Genomic DNA, 20,214 nt, shown 5'->3' on the forward strand with positions numbered 1-20,214 from the left:
ATAGTTGCAATAATTTCAGCAATATGGAGATGGTTGGGAATGTCAATGGACCAAGGAAGGACCGTTTCCTGGTGCATGCATGGGGCTTACAGTGTGGGGAGCCCTTAGACTGGGCACAGCCCTAGAGAGCAACAGACTTAGAACAAGGAGGTATTGCAGAGACAGAAATGAGAAGTGGGGCTGAACCCCAAGGGGGCAATATAGAGCATCCTTTGACCCCTGGAAAGCAAAGACAACCTTCTCCATGAACTGATGGAGTGTGTGCTGAGGATGGGTGTGTGCTGAGCAGGGAAGCCCTGCTCCTTCGGACTCCCAGCTGGCTTGCCACAGAGTGAAATGATCCAATATATTAACACACAAATGCAGAGAACGATTACAAGTTGGGAGGAGCAGGGGGAAGGATGGGAGACGCAAGAGCGAGGGAGTTGAATCCTCTCCTCTAATGGCAGGCAGTCTACAGTGGCACATCAGGAAACTGCAGAGCAAGCGTCTTATTTTGATATGCATGGGTGTAATGCACAGAAAAGCTGACACCAGAGGTGGCTGTCGCCGACCTGCAGCACGGATGGTGGGCTAGAGCTGAGTGCAGGCCAGGGCCTCGGCGTTCTAAGCCCTTCGGTGTTACTTGATTTTTTTTTTTTTTTAAACATATGTGTGTGATACATTGATTCAGAATAAAGGGGAAAGATGAAAAAGAGAAAAGAGATGGAAGTGGATTTGTGATTACATAGGAGGGATTCCAGTTGACTGTGAAAAAGGGTTTCCCACGGCCAGGTGTCGCTCAGACCCCCTCGGGTTGTCAGCATGGCCGTGCAGATCTGGTGCTTCCCACGAGATAAGTGAACCTGTCTGGGGTGCGCTCAGCTCCGGCCTAGGGACAAGGACCACAGAAGGGACACTGCAGCCAGATTTTGACTCCCCGAGGCTGGAGGGATGAAAGCAAACAGCCCTGGGGGGTCTGCTTCCTCCCTCCCTCAGAGAGCTGGAGAGTGGCCTTCAGCGCACCCCTGAACTCTTCCCAAATTGCTGGGGAAAGTGAGAATAAGGTCTTACTGTGCTCTTCTTTCCTCTTTCTTCTCCCTCTCTCCCTCCCTTTCTCCCTCCTTCCCTCCTTCCTTCTTTCTGAAGAATAGCTCTGTTGGGATTGCTGGCAGCAGCCACTGGTAGAATGAAGCAGTTGTTCCAACTGGGCAGTCACAGCCTATGCCTTGGTCAGTCCCCCCAACCCCCCAAAGGGTTTTCTTCCCACTCTTAAGCTCCCTCATATACCAAGTTATCTCAGAGACATCACATCCTAGTGGACCTCAGGCTCAGTGACTATTTTGGAGTTTTGCCTTCCCCAGGATATGTGTGGACAAAATCAGAAGTGGTTCACAGCAGAGTCAGTGATCAAACAGGTAGCAACCTCATGGGGTTTGCATTTCAGAACTTCTGCCCAGGGTCTCTGTAATCAGGAGTGGATGCCTCAGATTGTCGTCCTAACGCTTAGGTTGAAAAAGAGGGTGATGAACAGGTAGAATCAAGGACACCCCATCTTGGCTGCACTTCAACCGTTTCTCATGTATCCTGAGCTATGAAGCTTTCCCTCCTTGTCCTTATGGTGTCCTTATGGTTCACCCTTTATGGCTTTATTCCTTACATCCAGAACCTTGACCAGGACCCCAGTCTGAACCTCCACTTGCTATCACATCTGCTCATCAGCCTTTTGTAGCTCTTGGACACAGGTAGCAAAAAGATTTCTTTTCATTAGAAGAAAGATCTGCATGACTACCCCAGTCTCCTCTCCGGGCATCCTCTTCACGTTTGTTAGTGCTGTGGGAGGAATGGAGCTGTGGGTGTGAAGATTTGGGTCTTAGAGCTTCCCACACACCACACCTTGTGGGAACATTCCCTCATGTTACCCTTCTCCTCGAGCTTCCTTCTACAAGATGTGTCTAAAGATGTGCACAGTTTTACACACATGGAAACCTAGCTGTTTATACTGGCACCCACACAGAGTTTGCCCTGTACATGGGTTCTCCCCCTTCAAAGTGGGCTCCTTGAATAAATACATGTATTCCAATGACACTGCCAATGCTCATAATATTAAAAAATGAAATGGGATGCCTGGATGACTCAGCTGGTTAAGTATCCAACTCTTGATTTCAGCTCAGGTCATGACCTCAGTGTCCTCAGATTGAGGCTCACATCGGACTCTTCACTGGGTGTGGAACCTGCTTAAGATTCTCTCTCTCTTTCTCTCTGTGTGCCCCTCCCTGCCCCTCTAAAAAAAAAAAGAAAAAACAAAATTGTGAAATTCCCTTCAAAGCCTCAGAACATTATTTTGAATGCTTTCATGGTTGCAAGTCTATTTAAAAATTAATTTTTCCTTAAATCAACTCTATTGAAATAATGTACATCTAATAAGAGCTCAGATTTTATTTTTTTAAGAGCTCAGATTTTAAATGATAGATGAGTTTTGACAATGTAAATACCTGCATAAATATGGCCTCAATCAAAACATAAACTATTTCTACCACCGCAGAAAGCTCCTTCATTGTTGAACTTTTTAGTCTGAGTTTAGAAACACCCAACAATGATTTAGCGTTGAGCCCAGTAAACGAATGGGGCAGCAGAGGGGACACATGCTTCTTTGTGCCTGGTGACCTTTATAGTCTGAGGACTGACCTAAGGCAGCACTGAAGGGGGGGGGGGTTCATATATGACTGAGGACAGACCATTACAATGAACCTGCAGCTTCCTGAATGGCTACTCTGACGGACTAGTTTCTGGAGCATGGACTCCTGAGTTAGCGCATTTAAAGACACATTCATTCCCTTGACAACTGAGCCCCAGGTGCAGACCAGGCATTGTTCCAGGCAATGGGGAAGTAGCACCCTAAAAACCATTCATCATCTTTCTTCCCTGCAATCTCTGTCTGGTGGGGGGACATGCCAGTAAGTGAGAATGATATAATTTTAGGAAGCCGGAAGTGCCACGAGAAAGAAAAAAAGTAGAGTGAGGGGATAGGAAATCATGGTGCACTATTTTACAAAAGATAATAGGGCCGTGTAACACATCTTTATTTTATTTTCGTTTTGTGAAGAATTCGCAGGGCTGATTCTACCAGTAAGCTGCTTTCTAAAAGTGACATGAGATCTCCCTCAAATCATATTTTGCAAGGTGTTACTATCTGTTAAGTATACTTTTTAGAAGTGTATGTTGGGTGAATGTGTCTCCATGGTTGGAGAAGTATGGAGAAATTTGGATAAAGCAGTTAAGCAGTTCTTGACTTTCTCAAAGTCTTTAATATGCTAATATGAATTGTAAATATTCATGAGGTAGGATGATCATAAGCAAAATTCTCCAAAATTTTTTCTCCTGGGAATACTTTCGACTTCAAGCATCTCGAGTGAGGGGTGTTCTGCATGGCACCTTGTGGGAAATTCGGATCTAGACTTCTCAGGCAGCAACAGAGAGGCTCAGTTACTTGGCAAGTGAAGGGAGTGGAGGAAGTCTCCAGTTACTGAGTATCCCTCCTCTGTGTGACACTCCTCCCACCAGTGCGTCCCCAGAGACTCTTAAACCCCATGTTCTATTTCTCCTGCAAGTGTTGACAGTTTGTTGCTCCATCTTATGCTGGCCATGGAATGGGTTCTTGGTAAGGTCAAGCAACCTAGATGATGGTCCCAGGGTCCAGTCCGCATCAGCTCAGTAAATGGGGCCAGATGGCTGTGACCTTGAGTGGCCCTGACCAGAATGCCCTGCAGGGACCATCCATCCAGTTCTTCCCCTTGCTGGCATCTTCTCCCTGGTGGCCATATATCTTCTCATTCCTCTCCATCTGCTGAAGCCACTGGAATGAAGGGCCCGTGTGTACGCCAGTCTTTTTGCCAAGACACCCAGAAGGCACACAGACCAGACAGGGCTGCAGTGGCCAGAAGCTGGTGATGGACCTGTGAGGGGCGTAGGACGTGGAAAGGTGCTGGCTGGCTCTATGTGGGTCTTCCACCTCATATCAGGGGGCAGAAAATGGGGGATTTCTGCATTTTCTGGAAAGACCTAAGGCACACTTTTCAGAAAAGACCTTTTTCAGGAAAGAGACAGATTTTTTCTCCCACTGTCCTCACCTTCTTCTCATGACACTGCTGGGGAATTTGGTAGAGGTTAGTCACTCCTATTAATTCATTATTAATTTGGTTAGAGGGAGACTGGTCTTTTCTGAGTTCATGCTTAGAAACTCAGGTGTTCCAAAACTGAACTCGCTGCCCTCCCTCTCTGCACACACCCCTCCACTTGGGGCCCCTGTCTCAGGGATGGCCTTGCCCCATTCCTGGCCCTGAGGCTGGAAACTCTGCCCCTTTTCTTCCACCTTGAATAGGTGAGAGACTTGTCAGTTCAACCTCTGCAGCTCTCTCCTTACATCCCCACGGCCATCCTTTTGTCTGACCTTGTACTCTTTCCCAGGCCGTTATGACAGTCCTCACTCCTGCCAGATGCTCCTTCTAATGCCAACCATGAGCCAAACCGGCAAGAGGCCTCTGCAGCAATGGTGTACTGGGATTTTTAGAACCGACTTTGAACTAGACCCATGACTGAGCCCCATGCTGGGCAAAACAAGCCAAGAAGACGTAATTATCCAGACCAAGAAGGGGAAGATAGTTCTGTCCAGATAGCGAGCAAAGTCACAGACAATGAATGTGTGCTGTGGGGAACTTGAGTCGCATGACCTTGATGAAGTTTGAAGGGCAAGGTGTGTGACAGCAGGTGTTGCAAGCATCTAGTGCTGCATTACACAGCGACCCAAAACTTAGTGCTTCCAACAATGACAGCATTCAGTTTGTTCACACATCTGTCGTCTACATAAACTTGGTGGGATAGCTCATTTCTGCTCCACTTGGCATGAAGGCTGGGGCTGGAATCCTCTGGAGACTCTTTCAGTAACACGTCTGGCAGCAGATGCTGGTTGCAGACCGAAACTTTAGCTGGAGTTGGTGGGAACAGCGACATGTGACTGCTCCACGAGCAGGGGAGATTGGGCTTCCTTACGTTGTGATGTCTGGCTTCTAAGGGTCCCAAGAGAGACGGAGCCAGATGGATCCTCGATCAGGACTTAGCTTCAGAGGTCACACAGCGTCACTTCTGCTTCATTCTCTTCATTAGAAGCAGGCAACTAAGATCAGCCCTGATTGAAGGCGAGGGAACAGAGACCCCACCTCTTGATGAAGGAATGTCATTGTCACACTGGAAGAGATGCATGTAGGACAGGAAATACAGGTGTAGCCAGTCTTCGTGAAACACAGCCACAGCAAGGCATGGAGCTGGAGACAGACAAGGTCTAGGATCTGTAGCTTCTTCAATACCGTACCAAAGGCATGAGTTTTTATCTTATAGGGAATGGGGGCAGGGGGCAGTGAGCAATGTTAATTGAGGGACAGCCTGCTTGCATTTGAGTTTGAGAAAGCTGTCTCTGGGATGGTGGGATGCAGGGTTTTAAGGGGGCAGACAGGATGCCAATGAGAGATGGCTGCAGTAATCCAGGGAGAGAGGTGGGTTGAGGATGAGGCAGGACCTGCTCGCATAGCACAGGGCCAGTAGGACAGGCGCTGGCGAGAAATCAGGGGGCTTCCCCTAATTTTGATTCGGAGGCCTGGGTTTGACTTCTAGATTTCAAAGACACCACCACCTCCCACCAGGTGATTATGGATCAAAACTGAGATAAGAGCCACCAATTTAGCCCAATTACCTCACAGGGAAATCTGGGGCCCAAGAGGGTGGGAAATGGCTAAGGGAGCTCGGTGGAGTAAGAGGCAGCCCCAGACTGGTCCACCCAGGCATCTCCAGTGCCTGGCCTCTAAGCCCAGAGGGCTGACTGTGTGCAGGATGCTGGGCAGGCACGTGGGATCCCCCTCTCTGGACTTCAGTTTCCCTGTTTGTAAAAGACAGGGGACTAGTTTTCAAAAACACCTTTATCATAAAATCTCAAGAATGCCAATATATGAGGGGAAGCAGAGCAAAGGCTCCCTAGAGAGGCAGGGAGGGAGTGCTCCCTCCCCCTGCAGATGGGCAGGCTTCCTTCTGTCCCTGGTGAGGAGCTAGGTGGCTGCGGGCTCAGGCAGGAGGCAGTCGGGAGAGGCATGTGGTTTTGTGGGTGTAACGGCCTCCTTGGATTTGGAAACTGTGAGCCTGATGCATGGGCAGGCAGCCAGTGCTGGGCCGTCAGAAGCCCCAGGCTGGCCTCACAAAGGCTCTGCCCTGGCAGGTAGGAGAGGGAAAGTCAGCTCTGATCCCATAGCCTGGAGAGAGGCCCCTGCACACGGGGTGGGCTCAGCTGTGCAAGGAAACGGAAATGAAGGTGGAGCCCCAATAGCTGTCCTAAGATGCCAGGCCTTCAATTAAGAGAAGAACATTGGCAGGCCATGAAACGTAAGGGCACCCCACCCTTCCCTGAAGGAAAAGTGCAGTCTCCAGAAAGGGGTACCTCACAGGGGAGCTCAGGGATATGGGGCTCCTGGCTCTGAGCTTGCTTTGGCCCAGCACACCAGCCTAGAACCCAGGAAATCCCAGAGCTCAGCCTGGAGCCAACTCCAGATGCTACAAACTGCTGTCCACCCTCGCAGCTGTGTATCTGTCCCATCAACCCAAAACTCACATTCACATTCACTCAGACCCACAGGGACAGGCTTATGGGGTCGGGTGGGATGCAGGGACAATGGCCTGGGGCCTTCCTGGGACCCCTATCATCCATGCAAGAGAAGCAAGCACAACCACAGACACCCCAGATGAGAGGTGGACTGGGGGGGGTAGCCATTCGAACCGGGTAGTTTGCACCATCACGGTGAATTAGAGGTGAGCCTCAGAGAATGGGTGCTGATGCTGGAGAGGGGAATGGAGGACAGGTCAAGAGGAGTGAAGCAATGTGACCCACGGCTTATTGTGCCCCTGGGAGTGAGCTGCACTGGCTGGAGCGTCACTTCCAGGCCACCCAGGACATTGGAGGGAGGGCAAAGCAGTGCCCGCTGGGCTCGGCAGTGCAGTGAAGGCACTCCTCAGTGCTAAGTGCCCCTGGATGTGGGGCTGGTGAGTCAGGCCCCTGCCTTGGGGGTGCTTCTCCAGCACCGTGGTCCTGCTAGGCCGTTTATGCTGACCGGATGTGAATGGCAGGAATGAAGGGAATGGTGGACGGCACTGGGCCAGTCCTTGGAGTGGGGTATAAATCACGGGTGTAACCCTGATACTGTTTCACCCTCAAGACCATCCCATGATGGGAGTGTTCCCACGTAACAGGTGAGGAAATAGGCCAGACTTCTAGCCTCCCTGCTCCGAGGTCCCACAGTAGAAGGCCAAGGTTGTGGCCGGGGCTGGCTATCTGGAGGACTCAGCAGCCCGTATCTCCTCCCACAGGTGTTCGTGCTCTGCCATGGCCTTCTGCAGCTCTGCCAGCTCCTCTACAGCGCCTACTTCAAGAGCTGCCTCACCACCATCGAGAAGCGCTTCGGGCTCTCCAGTTCCTCCTCGGGGCTCATTTCCAGCTTGAATGAGGTAAGCAGGAGGTTCTGGTCCCTCAGACCCCACTTGTACACCCCCACCCCGATCCAGAGTTCAGCTGGGGGCTCTGGGAGGGGCAGGGGAATGGGGAGCTGGGAGGTACACATGGGGAATAGGGACTGCTAGATGGGGCCAGTGTGGTGGCCGCTGCATTTCCTGAGGTTTCCCTGCCCTGGGCACTGAGCAAAGAGCCTCTGGCAGCGCCGGACTCTGGAGCCCAGTTACTGCAGCCCTGTGAGCAAGTGCTCTCCTCGCCCCACCCGACAGATGGGGGCACTGGGGCTGAGCGTGTGCCGTGGCTTGCCCCGGCTGTGTTGGGCCGTCTGCCTCCCAGCTCTGCGTCTATCTCATTGAGTTCTGTGACCACGCACAAGGTTATGTGGCCTCTGCTCATCCGTGGTCCACGGGTAGATGAGTCTTAGGCGTGCGGGTGGAGAAGCAGCCCTGAGCCCCGTAGCTCCTCTCTTAGGAGGATCACAGAAGCCAGAGCCCCGCAGTGGCCTTGACTTCCAAACAAGGTCAGCTCTCTGTGACATCCCAGCAACGGGGATTTCACACTGTCCCTCAGTGACCGCATGTCAGAGTTAGAGGAAGATGGGGTGGCCCCAGAGATCAGGAGTGGGGGGTCAGAGGGCAGGGTCAGCTGGGAGTCACTGGAAACCAGGGAGGAAGAGGCAGAGGAGAGCCCCCTCTGTTGTGTCTGTAACCTGGTCGTTCCACGTGAAGCAATGTGTCTCCCTGGCCTAGCTTCTCTCTTCTCTTTCCACAAGGCCCACTCTTTTGGGATGGAGGCACAGCCTCTCCCTCCCAGAGCAGAATTCCATCTTAGTGAAATTCAGGTTGATATAATTTAAAGCCCGGCCTCCACCAGGCCAGCTTCTAAGACAGAGCCATAAAAAAAATGTGGGGGGGGGGCCTTCTAGGTGGCCCCTTTCTATTTCCCCATCCCCAGTCCTGCTCCCAGCTGGAAATACGCCTTTGCCCTTTACTCCTTCACTCTCAGTGGCCTACACACAGTGCCCTCAGGAGCCCCTGCCCTGGGCCAGATCCCCCTCGAGGTCCTAGGAGTGGGGACATCTCTGCCTAGCCGTGGTTCTAGATGAAGAATCTTACAGCTAAAGCCTGATTGCCCCATCGAGGCTGGCCACAGCCACACATACAGGGCAGCCAGGGTCTGAGCCCAGGTCTGGCTGATGGCCCCCATGCTAAGGCCCCCCCTCTGAACCCCAAACCACTGCTTCTACCAGTCCTCCTCACTCCCTTGTCCACAGCCCTGCTCTGCCCCAAACACATGGCCAGAATCTCGGTACGCACCCCCCAACATGGGTTGTCTCTGCACCTGGGACATGCAGGTACTTGCCCAGCTGCAGCCCTGTGGCCCATCAGTCACTCCTGCTGGCCTCAAGCCCTTTCCTCTGAGCTCCCTCCTAGAGCCACTGCTTTTTGTCTATGTTTATATGTTTTAGTGTGTGTGTATATACACGTGTGTCTCTGTCTGTGCATCCGTGTCTCGGCTTCCTGGTGATGCCCCCACATACGCTGTGCTCCTGCCACTTGGCCAGCTCCGGCACAATGCGGACCACAGCACAGGGACCTGGTACTCCTCCACGGACTGCCCCTCCTTGGGCTGGCCTATGACTTTAATAATGCCCCTGGCACACATCGTCCTCACTCATGGAGGGGAGACAGAATCTCTAATATTTGGGTCACTGCAGTCCTATCCCTGGCAGGTGTCACTAATCAACCACAGTCGTCTTTCCAGCTGAGTCCAGGTTCTGACTCTTCTCAACATGGTGTTCTAAGCACACTGCTAATCAGTATCATATTAGAATCAGGCTGCTGCCCAGTCTCAGAGCTTTCCAGGCTGATGGGTGAGTGAAGGGGAGAGGAGGGCTGGGTACAAAGGGCCAGCAGCAGGATGAGGAGATGGCTGATGCAAAAAGACACAGGCATCTTGCCCAGTGAAGCAGCTGCTTCTCCTGCCCACTGCTAAAGGCCAGGCCAGAGCAGACAAAATCGGAGGGAGCCCTTGAGGCCCCATCCTTAATGTCTCCCACCTGGATTTTGCCTGGGGCCCCTGGATTGGGGACACTGATGGACAGGGATGTGTTACAATGGAGCTTGGGTTGTAGAGGGGCTGAGAGGCTGAGGCATGGACTATAGAGGCCCTCCTCTCCTCAGCTAGAACAATGATATATTATATTGAATAATGATATATTATATTGTGTCATACCATATTATATTACATTGTATCATATAACATAATATATGTTTGTTATGTTATGTTTATGTTATGTTATGTTATGTTATGTTATGTTATGTTATGTTATGTTATGTTATGTTATGCTACGCTATGTTATGTTAAAACTGTTTTTGCAAAGGGACTCCACTGCTGAAGAAAAGTTTGGGGACCAAGGACTTAAGCCAGCATCCACCATAACAGCTGTGGAGGTCCTACTTCCCGCTGAGAAACGAGCACACGGCCTGGGAGTGCTGGAAGGGCCAATCCAGTTGGGTGGGGCCTGGGTTACCCAGGTCTTCCTCCCCCTTTGGGGCACCCTGCCATCCCTTACCCAGACCTTTTAAAGTCAGCTTCAGTTAGCTTAGCTGGTATAGTCTGACACAATCATGTCTTTAAAAAATGATAGAGAAATAAGAACATGGAGAGATAAAATCTAAGAAGCTTAAGAATAATGCTTTGCTTCCAGGATGCGTTTCAGAATCTCCTAGAGTGATATCTGGCCAGGGGCTGGAGCAACCCCCTGGATCAGGCTGGGTTACTCCCCTCCCCCCACATGCCTTCACTCCCCCTTTCTTTGTGTTTTATAAAAAGTCTTACTCTTGGTGACAAAGGAGGGGTCTTCCGAGCAACTGTGTCCTCTTGAAAAAGCCTATCATTTGTTCATTCATTCACTTATTCAATAAATATTTCAAAAGCACCAACTATGTGTCAAACACTGCTCTAGGCACAGGGAGGCAGGAATGAACAGACAGAACCCTCTCCTCATATATCATTCTAGTGATAAATGTAACTTTTTTATATAGAAATAAATAAAACTTGGTAGATCAGACTACAAGTGCCATGAAGAAAAATAAAGTCACGGAGGGCAATGGTGGCTATATTTGAAATAACTATTTAAATTATAAAAATATTTAAATAGAACTTAAATTATAAACATATTTAAATATAACTTAAATTATAAGTGATATTTAATTATTATAAAGATAAGTTATACTTACCTTCTTTTTATTGAGATATAATTGACATTCAATATTATATTATTTTCAGGTATACAACATAACGATTGGACCTTGGTATATATTGCAAAATGATCTCCACAATGAGTCTAGTTAACATCCAGCACCTCATGTAGTTACAGCTTTCTTTCTTCTGATGAGAATTTTTTTTTAAAGGTTTTATTTATTTATTTGACAGAGAGAAATCACAAGTAGATGGAGAGGCAGGTAGAGAGAGAGAGGGAAGCAGGCTCCCCGCTGAGCAGAGAGCCCGATGCGGGACTCGATCCGAGGACCCTGTTCATGACCTGAGCCGAAGGCAGCAGCTTAACCCACTGAGCCACCCAGGCGCCCCTGATGAGAATTTTTAAGATCTACTCTCTTGGCCACTTTCCAATAAAGAGGATAGTGTTATTAACTGTTGTCACCATGATGGACATCACATCCCAGTACTTACTTCTTTTATAACTGGTATTTTGTACCTTTTGAGGACCTTCACCCATTTCATCCACCACCACCCCCTCATTTTTCAGAGAGGCCCTTCATGAGAAGTTTCCATCTGAGCATAGGTCTAAAGTAGGTTAGATGTCCGGGAGCCCTGTGGACAAGTAAGAGAAGGGGGCAGCAAGTACAAAGGCCCTGAGGAGGGTGCATGTGTGCAGCTAGGAGAGCAGCTGGAGGCAGAGAGCAGCTGGGGCGGAGTGAAGGGGAGGGACAGAGGAGAGCAGATCAGAGCCTTCATGGGGCAGGGGAACTGGCTCCGTAGGGCTGTGGAGGCTCTGGGGCAGATTTTGCCTTTACTGTTTGGGGTTTGAACGAGGGAAAGTGGCTTGATGTGTCAGCAGGACCACTCTGGCTTCTGGGTGGAGAATAGGCTGCAGGGAGGCAAGAGTGGAGGCAGGGGGCCCAGGGAGGAGGCCGCTGTGAGAAGTTCAGGGAGGAGACGGCAGTGGCTCAGACCAGGAGGTAGGGAGAAAGGTGGAGAGAAGCAGCGTCTAGGTGGTCATTGAAGGTCCATTCAGTGGACGAGCTGACGGCGGTATGTGGCTGATGACTGAGCTGTCAGGGATGACGCTCAGGTGTTTTGTTGAGCCATTGGTAGGATGCAGATGCCGTTTATGGAGATGAAGAGGACTGGGGTGGGAGCCCAGGTTTTCAGGTCGGTGAGGAGGCATGAGGTTTGGGTGTGCTAAGCCTGTGAGAATTAGGAGCACACACAGAACATGGAAAGCCATGGGACCAGATGAGTTCACCAAGACAAGAGCGGAGGTTCAGGGCCTGAGCTGGGAGAGCTGAGAGTTCAGGGAGGCAAGGAGGAACCAGCCAAGGAAAGGAAGAAGGAACTGCCAGGGGAAGAAAACTAGGAGAAGGTGCTGCCTAGGAAACTCAGTGAAGGAAATGTTTCAGGAAGGAATGGTTCTCTGAATCACATGGTGCTGAAAGGGTAAGCAAGAAAACTAAGATGTGGCCAGTTGGTGATCTTGGTAAGAGCCACATACCAAGACTCTGGCTCCTATTTCCTGAGACAGGGGCACCTGCTTTTCTAGCCAGAAGGAGACCGTGGTGTGCATGGGGCAGGGCTGTGGGTACTGACATTCAGGGCCCCTCCAGTCCAGAGGAGCTTACGTTCTGGGCCGGAGGATCATCTCTTTGGACAGAGTTGTAGTCAGAAGATCTGCCCACACCTGGTTTTATCATTTAAGACTTTGCTCCTTAAGCCGAGTCTTCCCTTCCCTTCCCTGGCTCAGGTGGGGCTCGGAGACCACACATTCCAGGGAGCGCCAAGAACGTGGAGTTTCTGATGTTTAGAGCTAGGAAGGAGCTTGGGGTGTCTTAGTCCTCCTCCCTCACTGACAGGAGTGGAAGTAAGCCCAAGAAGGGCCAGGGCCAAGTCAGTAGCAGAGCTATGGGGCAGAAACCCGCTTCTCCAAGAGGCAGTAGACCAGTCCAGTTAAGACTGGCTACTTTAAACTCGGGTAGTCCCTAACCTCATAGCCAGGGCAAGTTACCCACTATTCTGAGTCCCACTGTTGTCACAAAAAGAGAGTTGTTGCATCAGGAAATGAGACAGTACATGTTGCTTGGTGGTTTTTCTGATTACTCAGCCAGTGTCCCTAGGGCATTTAGTCAGTGTGTACTATTCCTAGGAGCCAGCTGGAACTGGAAGCTTCCTGGGACTTTGCCCCAAGAGTTTGGGGCCTAAGATGGTTGAAATTTAGGCAATGAGGTTTTCATGGTCCCTAGGTACTTTCCTTTGTCTAGTCCAAGAGGCTGAGGCTGGAAGGGATTCTGACGGTAGGGGAGAGCTGACTCAGCATATCCTGGGCCCACTGTAGGGCTCTCTGGGTGAGGCTGACACAAGGTGGCCTCTTGCATCCCTGCTTTTCCTGGGCCAGCTACAATCAAGTCTTCTCTGTGTGTGAGTAGCCACAAAGGCTCAGGCCTCACCCGGCCCCTCTGCTTTCTCTGCAGATCAGCAACGCCATCCTCATCATCTTTGTCAGCTACTTTGGCAGCCGGGTGCACCGTCCACGGCTGATCGGCATTGGGGGTCTCCTCCTAGCCTCAGGTGCCTTCGTCCTCACCCTCCCACACTTCCTCTCAGAGCCTTATCAGTACACTGCGGCCAGCGTTGGTGAGTGGCCCCCAACCCCTGCTTCAAGGGAATGAGGAAGGAGTGGGCATCTTGACAAAGTTGGTGGGGATGCTTCTGGGGAGTGAGTATCACTCTAGGGCCATGCTGTCCTCTCCCACCAGAAAGAGTCCGTGGCTTTTATTGTTTTGCTTCTCCCCAAAGCACACCTGAAAGTGAAAACGTACAGAATTATGCAGAGATTTGGAGCAGCCCTGACTTGCTGAGGTCACAGCGTACAGCAGGTGGCTTGCCTCCCCCATGATTCCTCATACTTTCCTCTACTTCCTGCAAGGAATGATCCAGTGCTCACAAGTGGGGATGCTTTCGAGCAGTGCCTGTGATGGGCTTGGCAAAGGGTCAAAGCTTTGCCCACGATGAGATCTGTGGATTTTCTGCATGTTCAATCATGTGTTTAATACTTCCTGACATTTGTATGTTCGTCCGTCATTCTTTAGGTTACAATACACTTACACTGTGATCTGATTTGATTCTCCTGGACACCTGCGAAAGGGAAAGAAAAGGTCGGAGATGAGAACTTGGCACTCAAAGCTGTTCAGTAACTTTCCCAAGGGTGCCAGTCAGTTAGGGAGAGACAGACCCAGGTCTCCCGATTCTTGAACAAGTAGCCCCTTCTGTAACACAGTCTCTGATTCTTAGTGATACGCCCTGTGGGAGGCAGACATGTATGAGGATTTTACCTAGGTAATAAACAAGAAATTAAGTAACATGAAATTGCCTGGTAAGGGTTCCCTTTCCTTTGAAAAAATATTTTATTTTTTAATACGAAAAAATCAAAATATAGCCAAGTAAAGAAAATAATACAACAAACACTTAAACATACTGATCATTAAGATTTATCAGTTTTCCTTCAGATGCCTCTTTTCTTCTTTCCACTTTTTTCTTTTAACAGCTTTATTGAGACGTAATTCACACACCATACAGCTCACCCATTTAGGGTATACAGCCCAGGGTTTTGGTATATTATGGTTTTGGGGGGTGTGTGTGAGTGTGTGTGTGTGTGTGTGTCTGTGTCTGTGTCTGTGTGTCTGTGTTTTCAAGTAGGCTTCACACCATAGGGCTTGAACTCATGACCCTGAGATCAAGACCTAACTGAGATTAAGTCAGAGGCTTAACCTACTAAGTCACCCAGGAGACCCTCTCATGTTATTTTTTTAATTGTGGTTAAGTATATATAGTATATATAAAGTATAAATGTTGGGACACCTGGGTGGCTCAGTCAGTTAAGCATCTGACTTTGGTTCAGGTCATGATCCTAGAGTCTTGGGAATAAGTCCATGTTGGGCTCCCTGCTCAGTGAGGAGTCCACTTCTGCCTCTACACTTTCTCCCGACACGTGCTCTCTCTCTCTCTGTCTGAAATAAATACAATCTTAAAAAGAAAACATAAAAATTGCCATCTTAACTAGGAAGTATACATTTAGTGGCATTAATTATATTCACAATACTCTGTAACTATCACCGCTATTTCCAATTTTTTTTCATCAATTCCAAACAGATACTGTACCCATTAAGCAGTAACTCCACTCCTCTCTCTCCCCAGCATCTGGTTATTTCTAATTTTCTTTCTGTGAGTTTGCCCATTCTAGATATTTCATGTAAGTGAATCCTACAATATATGTCCTTTTGTATCTAGCTTATTCTATTTTGCATCATGTTTTCAAAGTTCATCTGTATTGTAACATGTATCAAGAACTTCATTTCTTTGTGGCTGAATAATAAGCCATTGTATGGCTACAGTACATTTTATGTACCCGGTACCTGTCCATGGACACTTAGGCTGCCAGACACCTCTTTTTTTAAAAAAAGAACTGAGACAAGGGCATTATGCTGAACAAAACAAGTCAGTCAGAGAAAGATATATACTATATGATTTCACTCATATGTAGAGTTTAAGAAACAAAACAGGTGAACATAGGGGAAGAGAAGGGAAAATAAAATAAGATAAAAACAGAGAAGGAGGCAAACCTTAAGAGATTCTTAACTCTAGGAAGCAAACTGCAGGTTGCTGGAGGTGAGATGGGTAGGGGCTGGGGTAACTGGGTGATGCGTATTAAGGAGGGCATGTGATGTGATGAGCATGGGCTTTTATATGCAACTGATGAACCATTAAACTCTACCCTTGAAAATAATAATACATATTAATAATAATATGTTAACTAAATTGAATTTAAGTTAAAAAAATTTTTAAGAATTAAAAGTGCAGATAACAGCACTCAGAAAAATATAAACCACAATGCCTGAGTGTCGAGAGGAACAAAAAACTCGAGGGAGGTTGAAGCTGTCTGATCCGTTGAGAAGAGCTGCCTGTGAGGGATTTACTTTTCTGTACAAATTGAAGTCTGCAATCAGAGTTAAAGCATAGAAAACGAAATTATCAGAAATAAAAAGAAAAATTATTTGAACTGGTACATCTAGAAACAAAAAATATAACTGTTGAAATAAAAAAGTGATGAAGGGAGGGGCGCCTGGATGGCTCAGTGGGTTAAGCCTCTGCCTACAGCTCAGGTCATGGCCTCAGGGTCCTGGGATCCACATCTGGCTCTCTGTTCAGCAGGGAGCCTGCTTCCCCTCCTCTCCCTGCCTGCCTCTCTGCCTACTTGTGATCTCTCTTTCTGTCAAATAAATAAATAAAATCTTAAAAAAAAAAAGAAATAAGACATAACACTAGAAAGAAGAAAAACATACTGATATGCAGTGATCTCAGGACCCTGAGATCATGACCTGAGCTGCAGGCAGAGGCTTAACCCACTGAGCCACCCAGGCACCCCTGTGTCTTATTTCTTTAGCCTTATCTTTTTTTCTTCTACAGGTTTAGAAGTTATACATTATTAGTTAAAAATTATTGGAGAGTAAGATTGACTTTGGGGGGGGCATGACACACTGTTCTATAAATTTGAACACATTTATAAATTTGGGTAGCCACCACAATCAGAATACAGAGCAGATCCATTGCTCCAACACGTCCATCGTGCTATTCCTGCATGGTCACACTCTCCCCAACCACCTCAACCACTAGCCCATTTCCATCACTATGGTTTTGTAGCTTTGAGAATGACATAGAAATGGCAACATCAGGCAGGTAACATCTTGAGACTGGATTCTTCCCGGGGCCATAGGCCTTTGAAATTCACTGAAGTTGGTGCATGTATCAGTAGTTCATTTTTATTGCCAAATAGTATTCTGTTGTATGGATATACCACAGTTCACCTTTTCATCCATTGAAAGACTTTTGAATTGTTTCCAGTTTGTACCAAGTACAAGTAGAGCTGCTATAAATATTTGTGTCTGGGGGTGTCTTTTATAAATATAAGTTTATGATGTTGAACATCTTTTCATGTGTTTATTTGTCATGCATGTGTTCTCTTTGGGAAGGTGTCTGTTCAAGCCTTCTGTCCATTTTGTAATTGGATTATCTGTTTTCTTGCTCAGTTTCAGTGTTCTTTATAAATTCTGGATACAAACTCTTTATTGGGTAGAAGATTTGCAAATATTTTCTCCCAGATCTTAGCTTATCTTTTGTATTCTTTTAAAACTGTCATTTGCAAAGCAAAGGTTTTTCATTTTGATGAAATACAACTTATAAATCTTTTTTCTTTAATAGATCATGCTTTTGGTGCACATTTAAGAACTCTGATTAGTTCCAGGTCAGGAAGATTTTCTCCTATGCATGTTTTTTTTTTCCTTAAATTTTATAGCTTCCCACTTAAATTTAGATCTATGATTAACTTGAGTTAATTTTCTATAAGATTCTTTTTCTTCTTATTGCATATGGATGTTAAATTGTTTTAGCATCATTCACCGAAAAGATTATCTTTTGGGGTACCTGGGTGGCTCAGTCAGTTAAGCGTCCGCCTTCTGCTTAGGTCATGATCCCAGGGTCCTGGGATCAAGCCCTGCATTGGGCTCCCTACTCAGGCAGGAGCCTGCTTCTCCCTCTGCCTGGTGTCCCCTCTGCTTGTGCTCTCTCTCTCAAATAAATAAATCAAATCTAAAAAAATAAAAGACTACCTTTTCTCCACTTAATATTTTTACATCATTATTAAAAATCAATTGATTATACTCATGTGGGTCTTTTTCTAGACTCTCTGTTCTTTTCCATTAGTCTCTGTGTCTGTTCTTTCCCACTCTCACACTGTCATGATTACTGCAACTTTGTAGTTGAGACTTAAAATTGGATACTATGGTTCCTCCAACTTTCTTCTTCTTTTTCAAAATTGTTTTATCTATTCTTATTCATTTGCCTCCCCATAAAAACTTTATAATCAGCTTGTCTCTACCCAAAAACATGCTTCTGGAATTTTTATTTAGAATTGCATTAAATTCATAGATCAATTTGGAGATACTGGACATGTTTATGGAGTCTGCCAGTCCATGAACACAGTATGCCTCACCCTTGCCCTTACATTTTAACACTGACCTATGACTTCACAATCCCTAAAGCTAATGAATGTCTTTATTCTCCAACAGAACAAAGTAAGGGTGCTGAGATGTTTTACTACTCACTGTCCTCTTCCATCTTCCATGTTTTGTTGACCCGTACTTCTGTTCTGCCTGTCTTTAACCTCCCCCTTGTACCCATTATTATTATAGTCACTGTTAATTATAAATAAGTCATCACTTACATGTATTTACCTACAAGTTTACTGGTTTATTTGCTCACAATTGCTTCTGGCATTTCATCTACCCTTGTTGATTTAATTTCCTTTCTCCTGAAATATATTCATTAGCATTACTTGCAGGTGGGCTCATGAATGAGAAAATCTCTAAGTCTGTGTCTGAAAATGTCAGTTTAATCCTTGTCCTTGAATTATGGTTTGGCTGCAAGCAGGGTTTTAAACTCATAGTTATTTCCTCTCAGTGATTTGAAGGTAACATGCCTCTCTCTTCTGGCTCCTCTTACTGGTATTAGGACTTCTCCATCAGTCTCAACATCATTCTTTCTGGGAATTCCATTTTTTCTCTCCAGTTGACTCTAAGATTGTCTCTCTTCTTTGTGGTCTTGCTTGTCTACCATATGGTGTCTCAGTATAGGTTAATTTTTACTTACCTGTTTAGAAGTTCAATGTGCTATTATTTCTTTTGAATATTAAGGTTTTCCTTTGGTTCTGAAAAACTCTCAGCCAAAAATGTTCCTGATACTGCATAACCCTATTTTCTCCATTCTTTCCTCTAAAAATCCATATACTGTATTAGATATAAAAATACAGAAAATATATGTAAACATATATAATATATAGTATATTATATATAATACATTAATGCATGTGTTACAAAATGTGTTATACATAATATTTTTTGATGTTTGGCCTCCTGGTCTCTCATCTTTCATAGTTTCAAGTGCTTAATTCATCTAAGTTGCCTCCTGGGTGATTTCCTCATGTACGTCTTCCTGTTCACTTAGTCTCCCTCCAGCTCTCTTAATCTGATTCAGCTCATACTCTGCATTGTACATTTTAATGGCTCTATATATTTTGTTAATTTCTAAAGTTGTGTTAGTTTTTCAAATATCTCTGCCCTATTTTATGATTTTTTTATATTGTCTTATGATTCCTATTTTTCCTCTGGTCTCTTCAATTCTTTTAAATGTATTTATTTTATATAGTCTTTTTCAGTTGGCTCCCCTTAGCTAAAGTTTTGGGAATGTGAATCCTCCCCTGTTTTGTGTTTGCTTGCTCTTGTTCATGGTGGATTATTTCCCATATGTTTAATAATGTTTGGCTGTGGCATCATTTGCAGTGGAATTTTTTTCCCGTGTAGAAATTTTGTGTGGTCTGTGTTGGGGAAATAGCGTTACAAAGTGGTTTTGCATTTGCATTCACTCAGCACCCCAGGAACAATGCTGCTTTGGAGCTAATTTTATGATAGTTTATTGGCTTGGGATAAACTTGTACATGTTTTGAAGGATGTAAGAAGTGGCAGTGCTTTTGTGATGGGCAGCAATGGTAGGCCTAGTCCACAAATTCTCATCCTTGGCCCACTGTATTGGATCTAAAGATGTCTGAGGATAAATGAGCCACCAAAGGATGTGTTAAGGGAATAACTGATTCTGATTCCTCTTTACCTATTTACTTAAATGTCGGGCTTGGATTTTTTGTTTGTGTGTGTGTGTTGTTGTTGTTGTTGTTTGTCATATCTAGAGGTCAGGTTCAAGAGTTGAATCACTTAGAATGATAAAAAGGATTCCCCCTTTTTTTTTTTTCAAACTTTATTTATTTGAGAGAGAGAGAATATACACATGAGCTGGGGGATGGGCAGAGGGAGAAAGAGAAGCAGACTCCCTGTTGAGCGAGGACCCCCACATGGGACTTGATCTGTGACCCCAAGATCATGACCTGAGCCAAAAGCAGATTCTCAACCAACCGAGCCACCCAGGTGCCCCAGAGGGATTCCTTTATGGGTTGTGAGTCTTCTGTTATGGAAGCTGGAATGGAAAAAGAATGGAGCCAGAGTAGCAGTGTCTAATGATGAAATGTCTGTTGGGTTCTGATCATGGGAATCTACCATGTAAATCACCAGTGAACTCATCTTTTCTCATGAATGTCTTGTGGCCTTGTATCTATTTGGACTATGTAGAGACTGAATCCTTCTTCAAGTAGGTCCAGGAGGAAGATAGACCCAAATCTAGGTGTACTGCCATGCTCTTTTCCCTCCTCAGTCTAAACAAGGGATTTGAGGCCAGCTCTGAAGGAGAGTCGGACATTGCTGGCTTCCATCCAGACAACCCCGTGCCAAGCTCACTCTAGACCCCTTCCTCAGCAGCATGAGGACTGGGTTAATGAAACCAGCAAGGAGCCT

At 46.6% G+C, this 20,214-nt stretch overlaps 1 protein-coding gene across 2 annotated transcripts in view; it reads left to right on the plus strand.

The window, feature by feature from the left end:
• SLCO2A1 (solute carrier organic anion transporter family member 2A1) overlaps positions 1-20,214 on the plus strand; it is an 80,847-nt gene that overhangs the window by 29,515 nt on the left and 31,118 nt on the right. For both annotated transcript variants that reach the window (XR_014308084.1, XM_082718955.1), the window contains exons 2-3: positions 7,384-7,521; positions 13,237-13,399. Coding sequence is in view for 1 of the 2 variants with exons in the window: in XM_082718955.1 (XP_082575081.1) it covers positions 7,384-7,521; positions 13,237-13,399 (301 nt within the window). In the remaining variant the exon portion in view is untranslated. The remainder of the gene's footprint in view (positions 1-7,383; positions 7,522-13,236; positions 13,400-20,214) is intronic.

This window comes from Mustela nivalis, assembly GCF_964662115.1.
Source record: "Mustela nivalis genome assembly, chromosome: 1".
NCBI classification, from domain to species: Eukaryota; Metazoa; Chordata; class Mammalia; order Carnivora; family Mustelidae; genus Mustela; species Mustela nivalis.